Here is a 20,859-nt window from a genome sequence, read left to right as displayed (position 1 = left end):
TCTTCTGGGAGGGTCTGTCCGGTCGTATTAAAGATGAACTTGCTGGTCGGGACATTCCTACCTCTCTCGATGATCTAATAACCCTTGCCACCCGGATTGACCTACGGTTCCAGGAGCGTGCCAAAGAGGTCACCCGTGAGAGAAGGATTCCACGTTTAGCTCCTACTTTCCAGAAACCCGTCATTCCCTCCATCTCTCCCCAGGTACACTCTCCTGAGCCTATGCAGGTCGACCAGACCAAGATGGTCAAAACCCGTCAGGACTCACGCCGTGCCGAGGGGAGCTGCTTCTACTGTGGCAGTAAGGAGCACCGGATCCGTGCCTGCCCGGAGAGGTCGGGAAACGCCTGTGTCTAGGTTCGCTCAGAGAGGTCCACCTAGACAAGAATAAATCCTCTCCATCCCTGCTGTTGTCAGTTTCGATCATCTACGGGGAGAACCGTTATTTCGAACTAGCCCAACTTGACTCTGGAGCAGCCGGGAACCTTATTTCACAGTCCCTGGTTGAGAAATACCGCATCCCCACCAAACCTCTGGCTGTACCCTTGTCTGTCGCTGCCGTGGATGGGGGCCTCTTACCTCGCCCCATTCAACTCATCACCGAATCCATTACCCTGCAGGTGGGAATGCTGCATTCTGAAAGTATCTCCTTTCATGTTCTGCCTGGACTCTCTCACGCCCTCTTGCTAGGTCTGCCCTGGCTCCAGAGACATGCACCCGTGCTAGACTGGCAAACCGGAGAGGTCCTTCGCTGGGGACAAGACTGTCATAAAACCTGCCTGGTTCCCGTCCATCCCATCCGTCCCTCTCCTACCCCAGCTAATCTACCTGGACTTCCGATTCCTTATTGGTCTTATGCAGATGTCTTTAATAAAAAGGAGGCAGAGACATTACCACCACATAGACCATACGACTGTCCCATCGATCTGCTACCCGGTACTACTCCTCCCCGTGGGCGTATCTATCCTTTATCCGCTGCTGAGACCCGGTCAATGTCCGAATATATTGAGGAGAATCTGGCCAGAGGATTCATCCGGAAATCTACCTCCCCGGCGGGAGCAGGCTTCTTTTTCGTCAAAAAGAAGGACGGCTCTCTCCGTCCCTGTATAGACTATAGAGGCCTAAACCTGATCACGGTGAAGAATAAGTACCCCCTTCCGCTCATTCCAGAATTATTTGATCGTCTGAGGGGGGCTAGGATCTTCACCAAACTGGACCTTCGTGGGGCGTACAACCTGGTTCGTATTCGTCAGGGGGATGAATGGAAGACGGCATTCAACACCCGGGACGGCCACTATGAATACCTGGTAATGCCCTTTGGTCTCTGTAACGCTCCTGCCGTCTTTCAAGAGTTGGTCAATGACATCTTCCGGGACCTTCTCTACTCCTGCGTAGTGGTGTACCTGGACGACATCTTGGTCTTCTCTCCGGATCTCCAGACTCACCGGAGGGACGTTCGTCAGGTCCTGCTCAGGCTAAGGCAGAACCATCTCTACGCTAAATTTGAGAAGTGCCTCTTTGAGCAGACCTCGCTTCCGTTTCTGGGCTACATTATCTCTCAGACCGGCCTACAAATGGATCCTGAGAAACTGTCTGCCATCGAGAAATGGCCCCGACCGGAGGGGTTGAAGGCCATTCAGCGATTCCTGGGCTTCGCCAACTACTACCGCCTCTTCATACCACACTTCTCTTCCCGGACGGCCCCAATTTCTGCGCTCACCCGTAAAGGTACTAATCCCAAAGAGTGGCCACCCGAAGCAGAGGAGGCCTTTCTTTCCCTTAAACAGGCCTTCTCTTCCGCCCCGGTGCTGCATCGCCCAGATGGCAACAAGCAGTTCTTCCTGGAAGTTGACGCCTCCTCCTCTGGAGCCGGAGCGGTACTTACTCAAAAATCATCTTCCGGGAGGATGGTAACTTGTGGCTTCTTCTCTAAACTCTTCTCCTCCTCTGAGCGCAACTATTCCATAGGAGACCGAGAGTTATTGGCCATCAAACTGGCATTGGAGGAGTGGCGTTACCTGCTCGAGGGGGCTCTTCACCCGGTAATAATTTACACTGACCACAAGAACTTGGCTTACCTCCAGCATGCCCAGAGACTTAACCCGCGCCAAGCCCGGTGGTCCTTGTTTTTTGCTCGTTTTGATTTTGTCCTTCATTTTCGCCCGGCTGACAAAAACGTCAAGGCGGACGCCTTGTCTCGATCCTTTCTGGTGTCTGATCTCGAGGAGGATCCGAAACATATCATCGATCCCGCCAGAGTAATGCAGGTGGCTCCCGTGAGTCTAAATCGTCTTCCTCCTGGTAAGACGTTCGTACCAGTACCTGATCGGGAGAAGATCCTACACTGGGGTCATTCGTCTAAACTAGCTGGCCACGCCGGTCAGAAAAAGACCCTCCAGCTTATTACCCGGCACTACTGGTGGCCTAACCTGCACAAGGATGTAATAGACTTTGTTTCTGCCTGTGTGTCCTGCGCCCGCAACAAGGTTCCGAGACACCTGCCGGCCGGCCGCCTCCTACCTCTGCCAGTACCTGCTGCCCCCTGGCAGCATATAGCGATGGACTTCATTACTGATCTGCCCGTCTCTGCCGGTTGTACGGTCATTTGGGTGGTCGCTGACCGCTTCTCCAAGATGGCTCACTTCATTCCACTGCCAGGTCTTCCGTCTGCACCCGAGCTGGCTAAAGACTTTATCCGCCACATCTTCCGTCTTCATGGCCTGCCCCGTCACATCGTGTCGGATCGTGGGGTACAGTTCACTTCCCGTTTCTGGAGAGCCACTTGTAAATTGCTGGACGTCACCCTGGACTTCTCCTCCGCTTACCACCCACAGTCTAATGGTCAAGTGGAGCGGATCAATCAGAACCTGACCAGTTACCTTCGGCACTTCGTTAATGCCCACCATTCTGACTGGGTGGATCTCCTGCCATGGGCCGAATTCTCGTACAACAATCACGAGAGCGAGTCTTCCTCCAAATCCCCGTTTTTTGTAGTCTACGGTCAGCATCCTCGGATCCCGTTTCCCGTCTCCACCTCGGCGGACAATCCGGCTGCGGAATCTCTTGTTAACAAATTTTCCTCCATATGGGAGAGTACCCGGTCCGCACTCCTTCTGTCATCCGAGCGTATGAAAAGACACGCTGACAAAAAACGTCTGGACCCTCCTCAATTCCGCCCTGGGGATAAAGTCTGGCTCTCGTCCAAATATGTCCGGCTCAAGATCCCTTCCTATAAGTTAGGGCCTCGGTTCATCGGCCCACTGGAGGTCATCAGTCAGATCAACCCGGTGGCCTATAAATTGAAACTCCCGGCCAACTTACGGATCCCTAACTCCTTCCATGTGTCTCTCCTCAAACCTGTGGTGCTTAACTCTTTTTCCAAGTCTACAGGTACGCCTCCTGCTCCGGTTTCTGCTGAGGACGAGTTTGAGGTAGAGAACATTCTTGCCACCAAAAGGGTAAGAGGAAAGACCTTTTTCCTGGTAGATTGGAAGGGGTTTGGTCCTGAGGAGAGAACGTGGGAGCCCCGGGAGAACATCCATGCCCCTCTCATCCTAGCTAAATTTTTGTCTGGCCTAAAAAAGGGGGGGCCTAAAGGGGGGGGTACTGTAGTGCCGGCGTCCCTGCCCTCTGCTAGGCAGGGACGCTGCTCCCCTCACCGCTCTGCTCCGTGCCCAGCATCCTCCCCCCGCTCTGCTGTCAGCGCGCGCTCCGTCCCGGCGTCCTCCTCCTGCTCTGCTCTCAGCGCGCGCTCCTTCCCGGCCCCTGTGCTTAGGGCGCGCGCGCGCGCGCTCCCCTCCTCTTAAAGGGGCCGCGCGCGCCGCCCTAAAGAGTCCCCGGCCAATGGCCGGAGGACTTCATCATATATAAGGCACCTCCTCCAAAATGGAGGTGCCCGAGCAATGTTGTTTGCACCTGTGTCTCACCTGTGCTTCAGCCCTCAGGTCCCGTTGCCAGTTTCCTGCCAGTTTCCTGCCAGTTACCTGCCAGTTACCTGCCTGATTCCTGCCTGAATACTTGTTACCTGTCTGCCAGTCTGAGGTCCGACGGTCTGCCTTACTACTCCTGTCAGTCTGTCTAAAGGACCAGCCTGCCCGCTCACCTGGGAGCGCATATCAGCTACCTGCCTGCTTGCCTGAGGTCCGACGGTCTGCCTTACTACTCCGGTCAGTCTGTCTATGGACCAGCTTGCCCGCTCACCTGGGAGCGCTTCTCCGTTATCTGCCTGCTTGCCAGCCCGGAGGCTCCGTTGTCACGTGCTGTGACCACCAGCTATCTCAGAGACTCTTGCCCGCTCACCTGGGAGCGCATTTCCGTTACCTGCCTGCTTGCCAGCCCGGAGGTCCCGTTGTCACGTGCGGTGACCACCAGCTATTCCAGAGACTCTTGCCCGCTCACCTGGGAGCGCTTCTCCGTTACCTACCTGCCTGCCAGCCCGGAGGTTCCGCCGTCACGTGCCGTGACCACCTGCTATTCCAGAGACTCTCGCTTGCTCACCTGGGAGCACACATCTACCATCTGCCTGCTAGCCTACCCGGAGGCTCTGCCATCACAGGTCGTACCTACCCCTTACCCAGAGACTGCCCTGATCACTTGCCGTAACTCCCTGTCCGTTCACCCAGAGACTGCCACCCGCTCCCTTACAAGGGCCGCCCCCTTGTATAGTAGCTCAGAGGTTCCGCCTCCCGGACCCGTTACAGTTTACAGTTCATTTGACAGTTGTTTTGAGGAGCCCATGATGCCACTCTTCAGAGGAGATTCAAACAGGAGAACAACTTGCAAGAGGCCACTTTAAGTAGCTTTTCTCATGATTGCATACACCTGGCTATGAAGTTCAAAGCTCAATGAGGTTACAAAACCAAAAAAAGCGCTTTAGTAAGTCAGTAAAAAGTAGATAGGAGTATTTAAAACAAGAAAATGATAAGGGTGCCCATACTTATGCACCTGTCAAATTTTGTTTGAATGCAGATTGCACATTTTCTGTTAGTACAATAAACCTCATTTCAAGGCAAAAACATTACTGTGTTCAACAGTTATTACATATATCAAACTGAAATAGCTGTTGCAAAAACACCAATTTTTATAAAACATTAAGCTTAAGATTAATAGGGGTGCCCAAACTTTTTCATATGACTGTATATGGAACTGAGCTTGCTTCACACAGGGTTGGTACTGGCTGTGTTATACAGCAGGCATTTGCCACTGACAAGAGTGACCAGAGCTGGTGCCGGTCACTACGGTTAACCCCTTAAATGCTAACTCCAGCAGAGTATTGTACTCACGTGTGCGGGTATAGATGAACCACAAGGCGGCTGTAAGCAATGCTCCAATCAGGAATGCTCCGAATGTGATTCCCAGGACTGACTCCATGCCGAGGCCTCCCTCTGGAAAGACACAACATTAGGGACCTGTGTTTTATCTACATTTTGCACCTTTTCCAATGCACATGTTCTATGTGTTTCTGTTCCTGCTGTAAATATTTGGCAAGTTCTGCATGTTACATGCTGCCAATCTACTTCTCTCGCTTGCCCACAGCCCGATCACTCTCATCTCCCTGTTTAACTGAAGAGCGTTCAGTGTCTCTTCCTCTCCTCCTTTCTAATAGCCGTGTGTTTGTTTTGGCTTCTGGTGGCTTCCTTCCTGCCCTCACATCTCCCCATTCCCCATGTACTGGGGTCAGCACACACTGCTTCCTGAGGGCAGCTGTAACCCTTGTGCTGACTGCTCCCTGCCGATGACATCATTGGTCCCATAGGAAGACAAATGTCGGCTTCCGTCTGAGAGTAACGTCAGGAATTTTGAATGTAAATAGAGCAGTTTACTCCAACCCCAAATTTTGATCATTGGCTATATATTGATGAATTGGGTCTATCAGTTAATACCGTTGACACTTTGCATTTGAATTCCATTTTTTGTAATGGAATAATAGAGGAGCAATTTAATTTCACCTCCCCGGTCCATCAATCAATTGAGTTCTCCATGACAACCAGTCTTCACTTCTACACCGGGCATCCTTAGCCTGGCATCCTTGGCACCTCTTGCCTTTACTAGACCCCGCAATGTGCATCATGTCTTAACGCCATGATGTTGGTGGACCTGACGTTAAGGCATGATGCACATCGCGAGGCCTAGTAAAGGCAAGAGGCGCTAAGGATGCCTGGTGCAGAAGGGAAGACCAGCTGCCATGGAGGACTGGACTGGAAGTCAGACCAGACAAGTGCTCATCTCTCTTTCGAACCCTAGAAAATCACCGTATGAAATTCAGATAAAACATTTCCACTTTAAGATTTATCGCTCCTTCACCACCCAGACCACCACTAATCAAAATGGCTGTCATACCTCTATAATTTGGCAAAAGTTTTCCAAAAGTGCAGTTACTCTTTAAAGGGACACTACAGACAAATCTGAAATATATTATTCCTAGTTTAGGGTTTGAGGCTCTTGGAGTAGGAAATCAAAGAGAGAATTTTTGTGTCCTGCGCTTCTTCTTTGTCTAACAAATATTTTTCACATTGGTTCCTCTCTCTTGTCATATAAGTTAAACTATATCTTTACCATTGCTTAAACCCTTAATAATAAACCTGCTAATGATTAAGGCTCAGATTAGGTCTACGATATAATATCAGTGATAATACCACTTACTGTGATGGTTCGACTTGTTGACGATAGTTACATTCAACGACTCGTACACGCAGCAGTCCTAGGACAGTACAGAATGGTGATAAAATGAGATGGACATAATAAGAGCGAATACCTAATACACAGCAGTTACATGACAATGGGAAAGCGCTGACAGTATATATTAAATGTGTAGGAGATATAGGTACAGCCTGATGCTCTTGGGTTCCTGGTGCATTTACCTAGTCTACTTAATTTGTACTCTCCATTTTGATATAGTAGACCAATAGATATGGGCAAATTGATTCACTGGATCCAGCTACCACATCAATAGTCTGTGGCCACCGGGATGATTAGTAGTGCCACGTGATGGGTGCATGACACTGCAACAATGACATTGAGCAGGGCCTACAAATCAGAAGAGGTATTGGGATTCTGGCAGGTAGGAGGAGGATCACAGAACTGTTCAGTGACCACTAGACTAGGGTCCTGAAAATCGATTTGTTCATCTCTATTGGCCAACCTAATTTTTCAAATTTTTCACAGTATAATTTTCTTTATTGAGACAACCTTCATAGTTTTGCCTCATTAACTCCTATGTAAATAATCGGGGACCCCTAATCAGAACCTCCCTAGATTTGCTCTTGATCTGGAGGACAGATAGGTCCATGTGTGCAATTTAACATGTTGCAAATTAATGTATTATGTATTTCTGATAAAGATGTGAAATCTATTTCAATATTTTTGAATTTTTTTGGCATTTACATCAAATGAGTTTTAAAAGTTTGCAACAGCGCAAATTAGATGCCAAGGCCCGTTAGGTTTAGGGGCCCTCAGCAACCAAGTTTTATGTAGTGAAAGTAAGGTTTGGCTAAACAGGAGATCCACTGTGACTTTTCCACCCAAGTGCCCACATCCACCAGCTATTATCAATGACCAGTCATAACTGTGTATTGTACATTGAGCTCTATATGTATTCGGAGGTGTAACTTGATGTTTCAAGGCTCAAATGCAAAATCTGTAACAGGGTCTCAGTGTCATTTATAACTCTAGTATCATGTTATATGGCAGAGGGGTCAATGTGTCTCTCAGGGAACGGGGCTCAGCTTCAACTGGTCCATTCCCCGCACCCCTGTATGTCTCCCAGAACTCACCAGGGGGATATCATATCCGTAACAGAAAGCACAGCTCAGTTTGGCAGAGGTTGTGGCTGGCAGTGATAATCCTTGAGTGTTAAATTTCCAGGATAAACGTTCACTAATAACCTCGGGCCGGCTTTTGTTCAGCATCAGTATCTTGTCACCCGCCAATAAGTCACACTTACTGATCGATCGGTTTATCAATTCAGTATTCACCTTCCAGAAGAACAGTGAGAGAAAAAACATGTCAAACCTTGGCCAACATCTCATATGCAAAGTATACAAGAGTCCTTGTTCTCTGCCACTCCTTTCCCCCATCCAAAACCTAAGGCCACATTCACACGTTTAGTATTTGGTCAGTATTTTATATCAGTATTTGTAAGCCAAAATCAGGAGAAAAGTATAATAGAAACTCGTCACCACTTCTGTATTTATCACCCACTCCTGGTCTTGACTTACAAATACTGATGTAAAATACTGATGAAATGCTGTTCTTCCTTTGTAATCTAAGATGACCATGACTTCAGGGTTTAGAAGCAGATCAGTGGCTGTAGGTCCGGAGGTGACTGATGAGGCCAATCCTGGCCCTGAAGGCTCACCCACATATGTGACATAAGTAACTAGATGTGGTCATGCCAGGACTGATGAAATACCGAACGTGGAAATGTGGGCTAAGGCTGACTATCTGGAAGAACGATAACTAAAATTCTGAGAATTTGGTCACTGAGATCGGAGGCCTTATGTACTTAGGGCCGGATTAAAGGTGATTGAGTCCCCTGGGAGGGAAGATATAGGAGGAAAGTTCAATTTGACTGCTCAGGTATTTTGATGAAAACCATCTCGGATACTTCTGTTATTCTCTGAGCACATACTCGGCTTATATTCAGTTATACTCAGTTTATATTCAGTGGTGCAACATGAAACTCTTGAACCCAATGTCATGGCTCCCACCTACCATGTCATTTATAATACTGCCAACTTTTTTTGAATATCCTAGAGGCAGACGGAAAAAAAGGGAGACCTTCTGGGCACCCATTTAGAGTTGGTAGATCTCCTGGGCACTGTAGCTAGGCTCAGTAAATACAGCTCTCCCAGAAGTTTTCCTTCTTCAGGATGCTCCATAAGTAGATAGTGCCACTAGGCATCCAATGACACATTCAGGGGATGGGAAATTGAGTAATGGGTGTTGGCCTTTTTCATTTGAAAAGGTTGGCAAGTATGACTTTTAGTCCTCCTCAGGCACCATAGCCTGGTTGCGACTGCTTTGTCTTCAGCCCCAATAACCACATCCCCTCTAATATGTGTGTGCATTATCACTGTGCCCATGATTGGCTTTGAAGTCATATTAATTGATTACCAAGTTAAAAGAACCTACCCGCACATAGGTGGTCTGGTCAGCATCGAATATGTTGGTAGGCTGGATGAAGTCAGGGCTTTGAAATATTTCTACTTTGATCTTGGGAATGTTGCAGAAAACGATTTGCTAAGAAAAAATACATACAATAAGATTTTTGCAGCTTCTATTGATACCTAATCATCTGTTCTATATACAAACGAGCAAGAAGTAAGGCGCAACCAAACTCAAGCAGCACATGTATCATACAAAACTATGTTGTACTTGTAACACAATAATATATAATCTTACTTACGTCGAAAAAAATGTTGCCATATCTTTTTACGCGTAACTAGAGAAAGGAAAAAAAAGAAGATACAAAAAACATAAAGAAGGTGCTTATCAAAACGCAACAACAGAAGTACAATGCGACATTCCCTTCTTCTGCCTTATAGGAATAATTAAGTCCCCCATATACATTAGATAGCGGTTAGCAGAACAATGGCTCAGCTGGCACCTATCTTACCCGAGTCCCTCCATGCATACTCAGATTGACCGAAGGCTCCTGTGTTTTTTTTATGAGACTCTGGTAGTGTTTTCTCTCCCAGAGAACAAAAGGATCAGTCTTCAGAAATCTGATATTCCAGATCTATTCAAACCCCAACATCATCTTTCAGGGGAAAAGGACAGTCTGTAAAGCCCCTGTCTCACATAGCGAGATCGCTAGTGAGATCGCTGCTGAGTCATGGTTTTGGTGACGCAACAGCGACCTCACCAGCGAGGTCGCTATGTGTGACACTTTGCAGCGATCAGGCCCCTGCTGTGAGGTCGCTGATCGCTGCGAAGTGTCCTGGACCATTTTTTGGTCGTTGCTCTCCCGCTGGTCAGCACACATCGCTGTGTGTGACCAGCAGGAGCAGCGATCAGGCTGGTAACTATGGTAAACATCGGGTTACTAGGGGCACACGCGCACCTAGTAACCCGTTGTTTATCATGGTTACGAGCCTGCTAAAGTGAGCGGTAACCTCCCGCTCACTGTAGCAGAGTGGTAACCATGATAAACAACGGGTTACTAGGAGCGCGTGTGCCCCTAGTAACCCGATGTTTACCATAGTTACCAGCCTGCTCCTGCTTCAGCAGGCTCGTAACCAGGAGCAGGACATTGTGGAAAGATTCTTTCCACGATGTCGCTGCTCCCCTGATCGTTGGTGAGCCTGCCTGTTTGACAGCTCACCAGCGATCACATAGCGACGCAGCAACGATCCCTGACAGGTCGTATCGTTGTCGGGATCGCTGCAGCGTCGCTAAGTGTGATGGGGCCTTAAGCCTCCATATACAATTAAGAGTAGACCAATCCAAACAATTTTTTTTTGCAAATTTACTACTTCTGGCTAATTTTTCAGAGGGCGTAAAACTTAAGGATAGAAAACCACTACCAGAGACAGATCAGTCCCTGTACAAGAAGGCACTGATACTAAAGTATTTAAAATTGTAAACTTTATTATTTTGCAAAAATATAAAATAAATTAAAAATTCAAGCATAAGGGTTTCTCTCTTGTAGCTTACAAGCGTAACAGGTCCAATATGACAAATATGTTATTATTCTTATATCTTTTTGAATCAGTGTTCATTTTATATTTAAATAACATCACATATGCAGGTATATGAAGAGGTATTGAAAGAACATACAGAGCTCAATTATGGTCGGACTTACGATGGTGGTGATGAGGCCCCACCACCCAGTAGTACCCCAGACGTCGTCTGGGGTACTACTGGGTGGTGGGGCCTCATCACCACCATCGTAAGTCCGACCATAATTGAGCTCTGTATGTTCTTTCAATACCTCTTCATATACCTGCATTTGTGACATCATTAGTGTCACTGGAAACTTAATTTGTTCCAAAAAAGCACTTATACTTTACATATTATTACTCCACCAGCAGTATAGTGGTTCTTTGAAACCCCTTGTGAAATATTTTATCCCAGGTGACCAAAATCATTAAATTTGTTCAGGTTATGCATAAGAATGATTTAATACAACTCGGCGCTATGCACGTTGTAAATTTGTGACTTTGTATATGTTATTTAAATATAAAATGAAAACTGATTCAAAAAGATATAATAATAATAATAACATATTTGTCATATTGGACCTGTTACGCTTGTAAGCTACAAGAGAGAAACCCGTATGCTTGAATTTTTAATTTATTTTATATTTTTGCAAAATAATAAAGTTTACAATTTGAAATACTTTAGTATCAGTGCCTTCTTGTACAGGGACTGATCTGTCTCTGGTAGGGGTTTTCTATCAGTATTTTTGGAGGTGTGTTGAAAATACTTATACCCATGACATAGTGCACTAATTTGGGGTAAAACTTAAGACTTCAAGTGCAGTAAAATTGGTGCAAGCCATTTTAAGGAAGTTGCACGTAGAGGCTCAGAAGTGTAGCTTACAGCTTCTCTGCCACATTCACATTTGGGGTAACACCCAAAGTATTTGGGAGTACACACATGACTGGGCCAGTTTGAAAGGAGACCTGTAGGTCAGCTGGACCCGCAGCAAGCAAGTCAGGTTGAAACCTATGGTGGAGCAAAGCGTCTTCCCACTTACCTTTTTAGGCCACGGCCCCACTATCAGTATTTGGTCAGTAATTTTTCTCAGGAGTGGGAGACAAAACCAGGTGAGGAACAATCAGAGAAAAGGTATAATAGAAACAAGTCACCACTTCTGCATTTATCACCCACTCCTGGTTTTGGCTCCCACTCCTGAGAAAAAATACTGACCGCATACTGATAGTGGGGCCGTGGCCATATGCGTGGCATGGAGATGAAGTCTTATCTAACGTATCATGCATCAGGGACAGCTGTGGCTGCTGCCTTTGCACCTCTTATACCTCAGTAATGACCTCTGTGACTGCCAATAGATGGAAGCAATGAGGCTGGTTCTTAACTGTGGCCCTGTGATTGGCATTTTATGTCAGTCTAGTGGCTGACACTCTTTTGGGGCTCTGTGGTTGGTATTTCAGGAGGCATTGTGGTCTTACAAAGATATACAAGTCTATAGCAGTAGTTTATAATGTCTTAGGTCACTCACACTGTTGATGATATCATTCCCCAACACGGCAGTCTGACATTCAGTCTTTGATGTTGCCAACACTATATAGTTTTCTAGAATTTTAGCTGAACACTGAGAATCTTGAAAAGTTATATCTTCAACACTTTGCAGATTGCAGACCTACGATATCCAAAAAAAAAGATTTATTACAATGATGATAATATAATGTTAACGGCTATGTCTGTCATTGCAACCAGTGTAACTAAAGGGATTGTCCAACAACTAACTGAAACTGAATTTGGTAAATTGTATTTACTCCTGATGTATAAAAATATGTGGATAACAATAAAGATGAAAAATCAATTTCTGGATGAAAATTGGACGATCTTTCTATACACTTAGACCATACTGATCCTATGGGGCTCATACAGACGTCAGATTTTCTCAAACAAATTATATCCGTGTTTTCAGAATAGATAGATAGACGTCCATGACACTTGATCAAACTCTGATGAAAGTCAAGTCAAAAACCCTAATACAACTCGGACCTTTTTTTTTTGCATAGAAGAAAAATCACTGATGTGTGAATGAGGCCTAACACAGAAGAGTAAGTAAAAGCATAAAGCATCAGGGTCACCATAGCTCTGATAGATTATCAGCTAGATCAAAGACTTATAGATGCTGTGCAGCAGCAACATGGCCGAAAATATTTAATGAAAGCTGAACTTTGCATTTAGGAAGCAAATAATAATAATAATAATAATAATCTGTGTATAGGTGTACATAGCCTTTACATTATTTTACAGTGATTTACCTTCATGACCTCCTTGCTCACTGATATGATCAGCTGCTCATTATTGCACATGTAGTGCATGGTAGAGTTTAACAGTTCTGTGCATTGGTCTTCTGGCTGTTTAGTTGTTGATTCTATTTCCCTTTTAACTATGGCCCCGAGAAAAGAAAAATGCAAAATCCATTTACATAAATGACAAATAAATGAACATACATGACCAGTGCATTGTAAATACTCATTACATCAAAATGTTGTTTCATTAAAAAAACACACCCCTCACTTTTGTTTTCCCCCACAAAATCCCCTATATTCAGTCAGCTAAATCCGACGATGTTAGCGGGACTGAATAACCATCTAGTGTTCATTGTGGCCTTATATCCCCTACATATGGGATTGTGAGGTCTCTAGAAACCTGTTACCCTGGCTTTAAATAACCACTATTCATGCTCGTGATAGACTGACTGCAGTGTTACGACTGCTCTAACATAGAGCAGTAGGCTGCCATGGCAGCTCTTTGTGGCCACTGGAGGCTAAGTGTCTCCTTTTGTTACATGAGTTAAATTGCTTAATTGCTTGTAAAAAAAAAAAAAAAGCAAGAAACTTTGCAATTTGCCTCTAGAATGGAGGGATTTTTAATTCTATAGTTTAAGGCTCGTTGGCTAGGTTACAGGCCACCTCAGCAGTCTATCAGGGGTGGCCGGATTCCTAGGCAAGGAGGGCTCGCTTGCAGACTCTTTGCTTTAAAGCTTGCAAATACTGCACCGAAGATGTCCAGATCACTGGATCCTTCCAGCTTTTGAGACCCTGTGCTCCTCTGAGGCAAAACTGCCACTGCTTGAAACATGGGAGAGCAGTACAAAGCAGTGCGATAACAATGCCGCTGGGCCAAACTCTCAATATTCAGGAATGTACCGCCTCTCTCTGGCAGAGAGGCAGGAGAGTGGTGCATTGAACATGAGTACACCCCTTTAAAATGGCCTCTTTTCAAATAAATGAGTGTTTACCTAAGGCTGGGTGCCCACGTAGCGTTTTTCAAGCGTTTATGCTGCGGAATTTCCGCAGCATAAACGCTCGTGAAACGCTAGGTAATCCGCACCCCATGGTTCCCAAAGGGATTCCGCATGTTCTATGCACATGCTGCGGATTTTTCCGCAGCGTTTATGCTGCGTACAAAAATCCGCAGCATGTCATTTAATTTTGCGGAAGCGCAGCGGAACTCCCGCCATTGACTTGCATTGAAACGCATAGAAACCGCGACTGTACATTTTTACAAGCGGCTTCTATGCGTCTCTATGTGCGGATGGTACCCAGTTCTGGAGGAGAGGAGACTCTCATCCAGACCTGGGTACCATTCTACCTGTAAAAAAAGAATAAAATAACAAATAAAGTTTATACTCACCTGTCCGAAGGTTTCTCTCTGAATGCCGTCATCGCTTGAGGACCTGCGGTGACGTCACAGTCATGTGACCGCAGGCCCTTCACCGCTCTGTCTCGCGATATGCCGGCAGCCGGGAACCAGACAGGAACGAGCGTTGCTGCACACGCCGGGGCCTCGGGGGTGAGTATAGCTTTATTTGTTTTAATTTTTACGGTTCACACTGTATAAATCCATGCCGTTTGCATGGATTTATACAGTGTGACCGTTGTCAAGCACTTTCCAAGTGATGCTATCGCCTGGAAAGCGCTTGTCAATCTGCATGCGGAAACGCATGTGAATCCGCATGTGGATCCGCATGTATTCTGCAGGAAAAACGCATGCACAATCTGCATGCGTTTTTTCTGCCAGGGAGATGCAGAAATGCTGCAGAAATTTTCTGCATCGTGGGCACATAGCCTAAGAGCTGGAGCTGCTCGGGACCAACATCTACTGTATGAACCTCAATGGAGGCTCGCTTTGCTGATCCAGCTAGCCTAACCATTAGATCATCAGCCATGTAATGTTACATGCTGTGGAAATGCCTGGCCACAGTTGACTTCTCCACCAAAAATAGAGGAGGTGGACCTGCGGAGGTCAGCTGATCACCAGACCTGCTTCATGTAAAAAATGCTGAGACAACCTCTTTAATACCAGCAGAATCAAAGCTCCCAACCATCCTCAATTCAGCAGAAATTAAATTAAACTATTCCCATCTTTTCTTGTGATCTGTGCTCCCCGAAACTCAAACCAATAATCTCATGTTCATAGGTAGCAGCTCTAGCAATGAGCCACAGAGCACAATCACATAGATAGAAGAATGTGGTAATCTTGATCTGTATTGCAGTCAGTGAACCCAGAAACAGAATATACATGTACATAGAAATATGCTGCTGTATACAATGTATCTCTATGTACTTGTATTCTACAGGTAAAGAAAAGTCAGCTTTTTTTGTTCCTATAATACTACTAAAAATAATGAAAATCAATTACAAAAAAGGCATTTTCTCCTTTTTTTGTGTGAGTCTCCCCAGTACTCAAACTGACAACCTCTATAATTGCAGGAAGAAACTGGGAGAATTTTGTATACTTGATCTGTATTGCATCCACTAATCCCAGAGGCAGATTATACTGAGACGTAGAGATACATTGTATATAACAGTGCATGTTTTAGGTCTCTGTATTTTAAAGGGAAAATAAAAGATTTTTTTCTTCCTATAAAATTATTAAAAATTACAAAAAAACAATTACATAAATATAATTTTTACTATGCTTTTTAAAAAAATAATAAACATCACAAATCAGTAAATAACATGGACATATTTGGTGTCCCTGTAATCATAACAACCGGCACAACACAGTGATCAGATTATTTATGGGGATCAGTAAATGGTGTAAAAAATGGCATCATTGATATTTTTTCTGTATTAAACCCATAAAAAATGTAATAACAATGTAAACTCTGAGGCTGTGTTCACATGTAGGGTAAATGCTACGTTTTTTCTACTTCGTTTTTTCTGCAGGTGTCTGCACCACACGTCGCAATAACAATCTTCTCTGATTATTGTGTGTTTGCTGCATTTCTTTTATGAGTGTTACCCCATGCTTAATACGTTTTTGGTGCAGATGTGATCCGCGTTTTTAATGCTTTTTTTAATATTATAAAAAAGCTTTCATTCTGCACTTAAAAATGCAACTGCATTTTTTTTACATGCATTGTTTTCAGGCTCCACTTCTAAGCCTATAGAGGTAAGAAAGCACCTAAACTGCACGGTTCAGCAGAGTCTTAATATGCACAGAGGGCAGGAGATTTCATAAAATCACATCCACTTTGTTTGGACATTTAGGCCGTGTTCACATGTAGTGAAAGGCTGTGTGCCCACGATGCATTTTTTAAGCGTTTCCGCAGCGGCAATTCCGTTGCAGAAACGTTTAAAAAACGCATGGTAGAAGGTCTGCCATGTCCCCCAATGATAATCCGCATGTGCTATGCACATGCTGCGGAAATTTCCGCTGCGGATTATCATTGCGGAAAAAAACGCAGCACTACCAATTATTTTGCGGAAGCGCTGCGTTTTCGCCGCCATTGACTTGCATTGGAACGCATGGAATCCGCATCACTGCATCTGTACATGCGGAATCCATGCGTTTCAATGTGCGGATGGTACCCGGGTCTGGAGGAGAGGAGACTCTCCTCCGGACCAGGGTACCATAGAACCTGTAAAAAAAAGAATAAAATAAAAAATATATATTATATTTTCCTTCTAACGGCTTCACTTACCGGCAGATCGCGGTGGACTGAAGGACCTGCGCTGACGTCATAGTCATATGACGGCAGGTCCTTCAGTGTACCGCGAGCTGCCGGCAAGCCAGGATGGATCGAATAAAGACTCCGGGGGCCATCAGAAGGTAAGTATAGATTTATTTTTTACAGTCACACTATATAAATCCATGCCGGTTGCATGGATTTATATAGTGTGACCAAGTTGTCAAGCACTGTCCAAGTGATGCTAAAATCGCTTGGAAAGCGCTTGTCAACCCGCATGCGGAAATGCAAGTGAAGAACGCTTCACATCCGCATGTCCCTGGCAGGAAAACGCACGTACAATCCGCACGTACAATCCGCATGCGTTTTTTCTGCCAGGGAGATGCAGAAACACTCAGGAAAAAATCTGGAGCATTTATGCATCGTGGGCACATAGCCTAAATGTTGTGTATTTTCTGCTTTTTTTGCACAGAAATTCTTCTGTGTTGAACTGTCCAAGCAAAGTGGATGTAATTTAATAAAAACCTGCGCCCCCTGTGGTCTAATGGACTGCTGAATGGTTCAGTTTGGTGCTTTTTTTTTTTCTCTGGAGGCTTTTATGTGGAGCCTAAAAAAACATGTAAAAAACTGTTGCTTTAAGTGCAGAATCAGAACCTTTTATGTATTATCAAAGACACACTAAAAACACGGCTTTATATCTGTACAAAAACACATCAAATAAGGGGAAAAAGGCCTAAAAAGTGCAGCAAAAAGGAATAACCAGAGGAGATTGTTATTGTGTAGTTTGGTCTGGACACCTACAGAAAACAAAAAACACAGTATTCATGCAACGTGTGAACACGGCTTTACAGACACAAAAAGCAAAATGTCATATAATGAAGCTACATAAAGATGAGAAAGTTCTGGCAGCTCCGACTGTGAATGAATGAACAAAAAATAATCCACAACTAGAGATGAGCAGCACGCACAGATGACGTTGTGTCGGCCCTAATCAAAAACTGCACCGGGGATGCTGGAAGGTAAGAGATTCACGCGGCCTGCCGTCCAGCCACCAGGTAGCACTAACATGGACGCTGGATCGGAGTCCCATGAATCGATCCGCTCATCTCAGTCCCAACCATCCCGAATACAGCGGGCAGTCCCAGATTTGGGTCTACGCCCTGCAGCCTTGGGTCTCTGCTGAATATCCCTCACCGCCCCTCTGTCATCTTTTTCTGGCAGGGTATAAAGAAATGGTAAATGCTTGTGGATTGGGGTGGCCAAAATTTGCCCCTCTTTCTGTTCTTAAAAATTTGGGAGGTATGCCAGAATGAAGTGAATCATGTTAGCCAGGCTACACTGTGGAAAATGAGGAGCCTTGGAGCTTCAGATAAGGATTTTATTAGTACCAACGCTTTTCAACACCAAACCGCCGCCTTTCTCAAGGTGAAAAAAAACAAATGTCCGCCTAACGTGATTCTCTCCATTGTGGTAAATACATATCAGGAAGATATCTCCTCCAGCCGCGGGGCAGCAGCATCGGTAGTTCAGGTTTTGTGCCTTCACACAACACCACAGATGGCAGCAAATATACTCTTACCACAGGAGACGGGAAGAGTCACAGACGTGGCATCAGAGACATGTGCATATGATATGCTTTTCAGAGATGTGGCAGAAGATCTAGCCATGTCAAGCAGCTCATCTTTTGTTTCTGGCAGATTTTGGCCAGGCATTTTAAAATAATTCAGTGTATAATTGCCAGAGACCTAGTAAAAAAAAGACAAATTTCAGTTTCAAATTGATATTCTAATTTTTTGAGTTTTCTTAAGTAGTGAATAGCATAGTCTAAGCAGTGCCAAGCCATCTATCTGATGGTCAGGATGGTAGGACAGGCCATTGTTGGTGAAGTCCCTGGGGGTGATAATTTCCGCAGCCAGGAGCCGCACTTTGCTTTCCATCCTTTTGCAGCCCTATGGGTGGCCAAACATGCAATTGTGCAAATGGCCTGTTCACTGGTAAATGTTGGGGTGTCAAGTGGAACTGACATGTGTGGAAGGTGAGAGCTGAAGGGAATCATCTGTAAATTTGATGATATCTGCAGAGACTGATAGTCATCCTTACAGATGTCGACTTCACAACGTACCAATATTGAAATGTCCTCTGTGTTCCGAATGTTCCAACTGTAGCCGTCCTCACTCTTCAGATACACCATTGGTGGATTGTCACATGGACCATTGGTCACCATCAGATTAATATCTATTACCTTGTGACTGCACATGAACAAGAAAGAAATATTCATTACACACTTTGCACACAGTCTGAATAAAAAAAAAAAATCCTGCAGTTTTGTGTATACATATCCAATGCAGACCTATGTATGGATACACATATGCAAATTAGTTCTTCTCCGGAAGGAAAAATCTCTCTCTCTAATAAACACTTCTAGAAGAGCTAATTTGAAAGCTACAACAAAAGACTCCTTCTAAACAGCTTTGTACTGATGAAGAAGAAAAAACCTGAACCACCTTCTCGCAGATGCATGATTTTATTTTTCTATAGGAGGAGACTATATTTTAGCTAAAATCGAGTCATAATTCAAGACTCTCTAATTGACCTACAGGGTAACCACTTACAGATGGCACATTGACCGTTCGGACTAGCCACTGGTCTGAGCTGTGCGCGCTTCCATGCTTCAAGCAAAGGCAGTTTTGCCTCTGCAGCATCGGAGGATCACAGGGGTAAAGAAGGCAAATTAGTGTTTTTCCTTCTGGAGGAGAGATAATTTGTCTACCTTTTTTACCCAGGGAGTATTTTCTGGTAAGAATTCTTACATCATCTAGCATTCTTCATGGGGGGGGGGATAACAGTGCTTCCAAAAGATCTATAGTTACAGACTACAAACAAATCCTGTCTGTAGACTGACTCCCCAGACAGATATTACTTCACTCCTTCTGCCGCAGACCCATATTTAGACTTATCCATTAACCAGAGTGGACATTTGACTACAAATACTGTTTTTTACTCTGGAGGAGTCAGTGTCCATGCATCAAAGGACACATTAAATGACACTACGCAATTCTTTTTCCCCTGTGCTGAGGTTACAGCAAAAGTTCCTGCTTGCTTTCCATTTTCAGCTGACCGCTGTCAGTCAACAACAGGACACTATGTGGTCAGCTTTTAGAGGGAAGGGTTCTGCATTGGTTTGTTGTACCTGTCTTTTGTGCCCATGTCTGAGACTTGCAATACCAACTGATCAGTATCCAAATCCAAGCCGTGGTCATAAAGAAGTGATCGGTGCAGTGCGTGGTACACAGTATACATGGGAGTCGCTCAGGGTATGCTCAGTAGAAATGGATTGTGCGCACAATCAGGAATTGCTTGCAGAAATTTCTGCAGCGTTTCTTCAAGGTTTTTGATGTGTTTTTTTTGCATTTACATGCGTTTTATGTGCGTTTTTGCCTGAGGATTTGCCATGCGTTTTTTTCAATGCATTGTATAGCAAAAACGTAGGTAAATCCGCACAAAGAATGGACATGCTGCTTCTTTTTCTGCACATGAAATCCTGTCAGGAAAATTCCTGATCATGTGCACAGATCTTCCAAAATCCCATAGAAAATGCTGGGATAAGGTTTGCAATGCGTTTTTTGGGGCCAAATCCGTGCACCGTGTGCACATACCCTTAAAGTGTTCAATAAACTGTGTGTCCCTCAGAAATCATTGCTGCATACCTTGGATAAGGGAGTTGATGAGTGACATGTAAGATATAAGCATTTTTCACAGGTTCTTCATTCTGAACATCATGCGTCTCTATGTCTGTCATAAGATAGTCCGCTTGAAGAATATTTGTAACATGGAAGTTATCCTGCAGCTCACACGTCTCTGGTCCGGTTTTATCTACAGAGAAATAAACCATAACATTACGGAAAGATAATAAATGGATTAATCTCTTTAGCTGCAGTGGTTTGCAATAAATTATTGTGAGGACAATTAGTACTTTTGTGATCTTAGGCACTTAAATGAGGTTTATCTCTTTAAAAAAAATCTAGTTTTGCCAGAAATAATAGGTTGATCACAGTAATCAATTCCTAGGGAATCCTGCAGCAAGTGTTCAATTTTCCAGCGGCGCCAACACAGGAGAAATGAAACCTTGTAGACGTAGACCTAATTCATAAATTGTTCTTGTTAATGTACAGATGTGCTGAACTCTCCAAATTTCAGTTCTCCTGCAGCACCGCACCACCATTGGAGGAATGAAACATTACA

At 44.8% G+C, this 20,859-nt stretch overlaps 1 protein-coding gene across 1 annotated transcript in view; it reads right to left on the bottom strand.

Annotated features, from left to right (window-relative positions):
• ENG (endoglin) overlaps positions 1-20,859 on the bottom strand; it is a 51,029-nt gene that overhangs the window by 7,242 nt on the left and 22,928 nt on the right. Inside the window, exons 5-14 of the mRNA XM_073640015.1 lie at positions 20,325-20,490; positions 18,740-18,866; positions 18,197-18,362; positions 12,959-13,086; positions 12,184-12,324; positions 9,406-9,441; positions 9,132-9,239; positions 7,772-7,972; positions 6,642-6,699; positions 5,282-5,383 (exon numbers count right to left, since the gene is read on the bottom strand). Coding sequence (XP_073496116.1) covers positions 5,282-5,383; positions 6,642-6,699; positions 7,772-7,972; positions 9,132-9,239; positions 9,406-9,441; positions 12,184-12,324; positions 12,959-13,086; positions 18,197-18,362; positions 18,740-18,866; positions 20,325-20,490 — 1,233 coding nt within the window. The remainder of the gene's footprint in view (positions 1-5,281; positions 5,384-6,641; positions 6,700-7,771; positions 7,973-9,131; positions 9,240-9,405; positions 9,442-12,183; positions 12,325-12,958; positions 13,087-18,196; positions 18,363-18,739; positions 18,867-20,324; positions 20,491-20,859) is intronic.

Source organism: Phyllobates terribilis, unplaced genomic scaffold (genome assembly GCF_046119375.1).
Source record: "Phyllobates terribilis strain yellow unplaced genomic scaffold, ASM4611937v1 Scaffold_7__3_contigs__length_470593459, whole genome shotgun sequence".
NCBI lineage: Eukaryota > Metazoa > Chordata > Amphibia > Anura > Dendrobatidae > Phyllobates > Phyllobates terribilis.
Note: the sequence above shows the minus strand (reverse complement) of the source record. Positions and strands in the feature narration are given on the sequence as shown.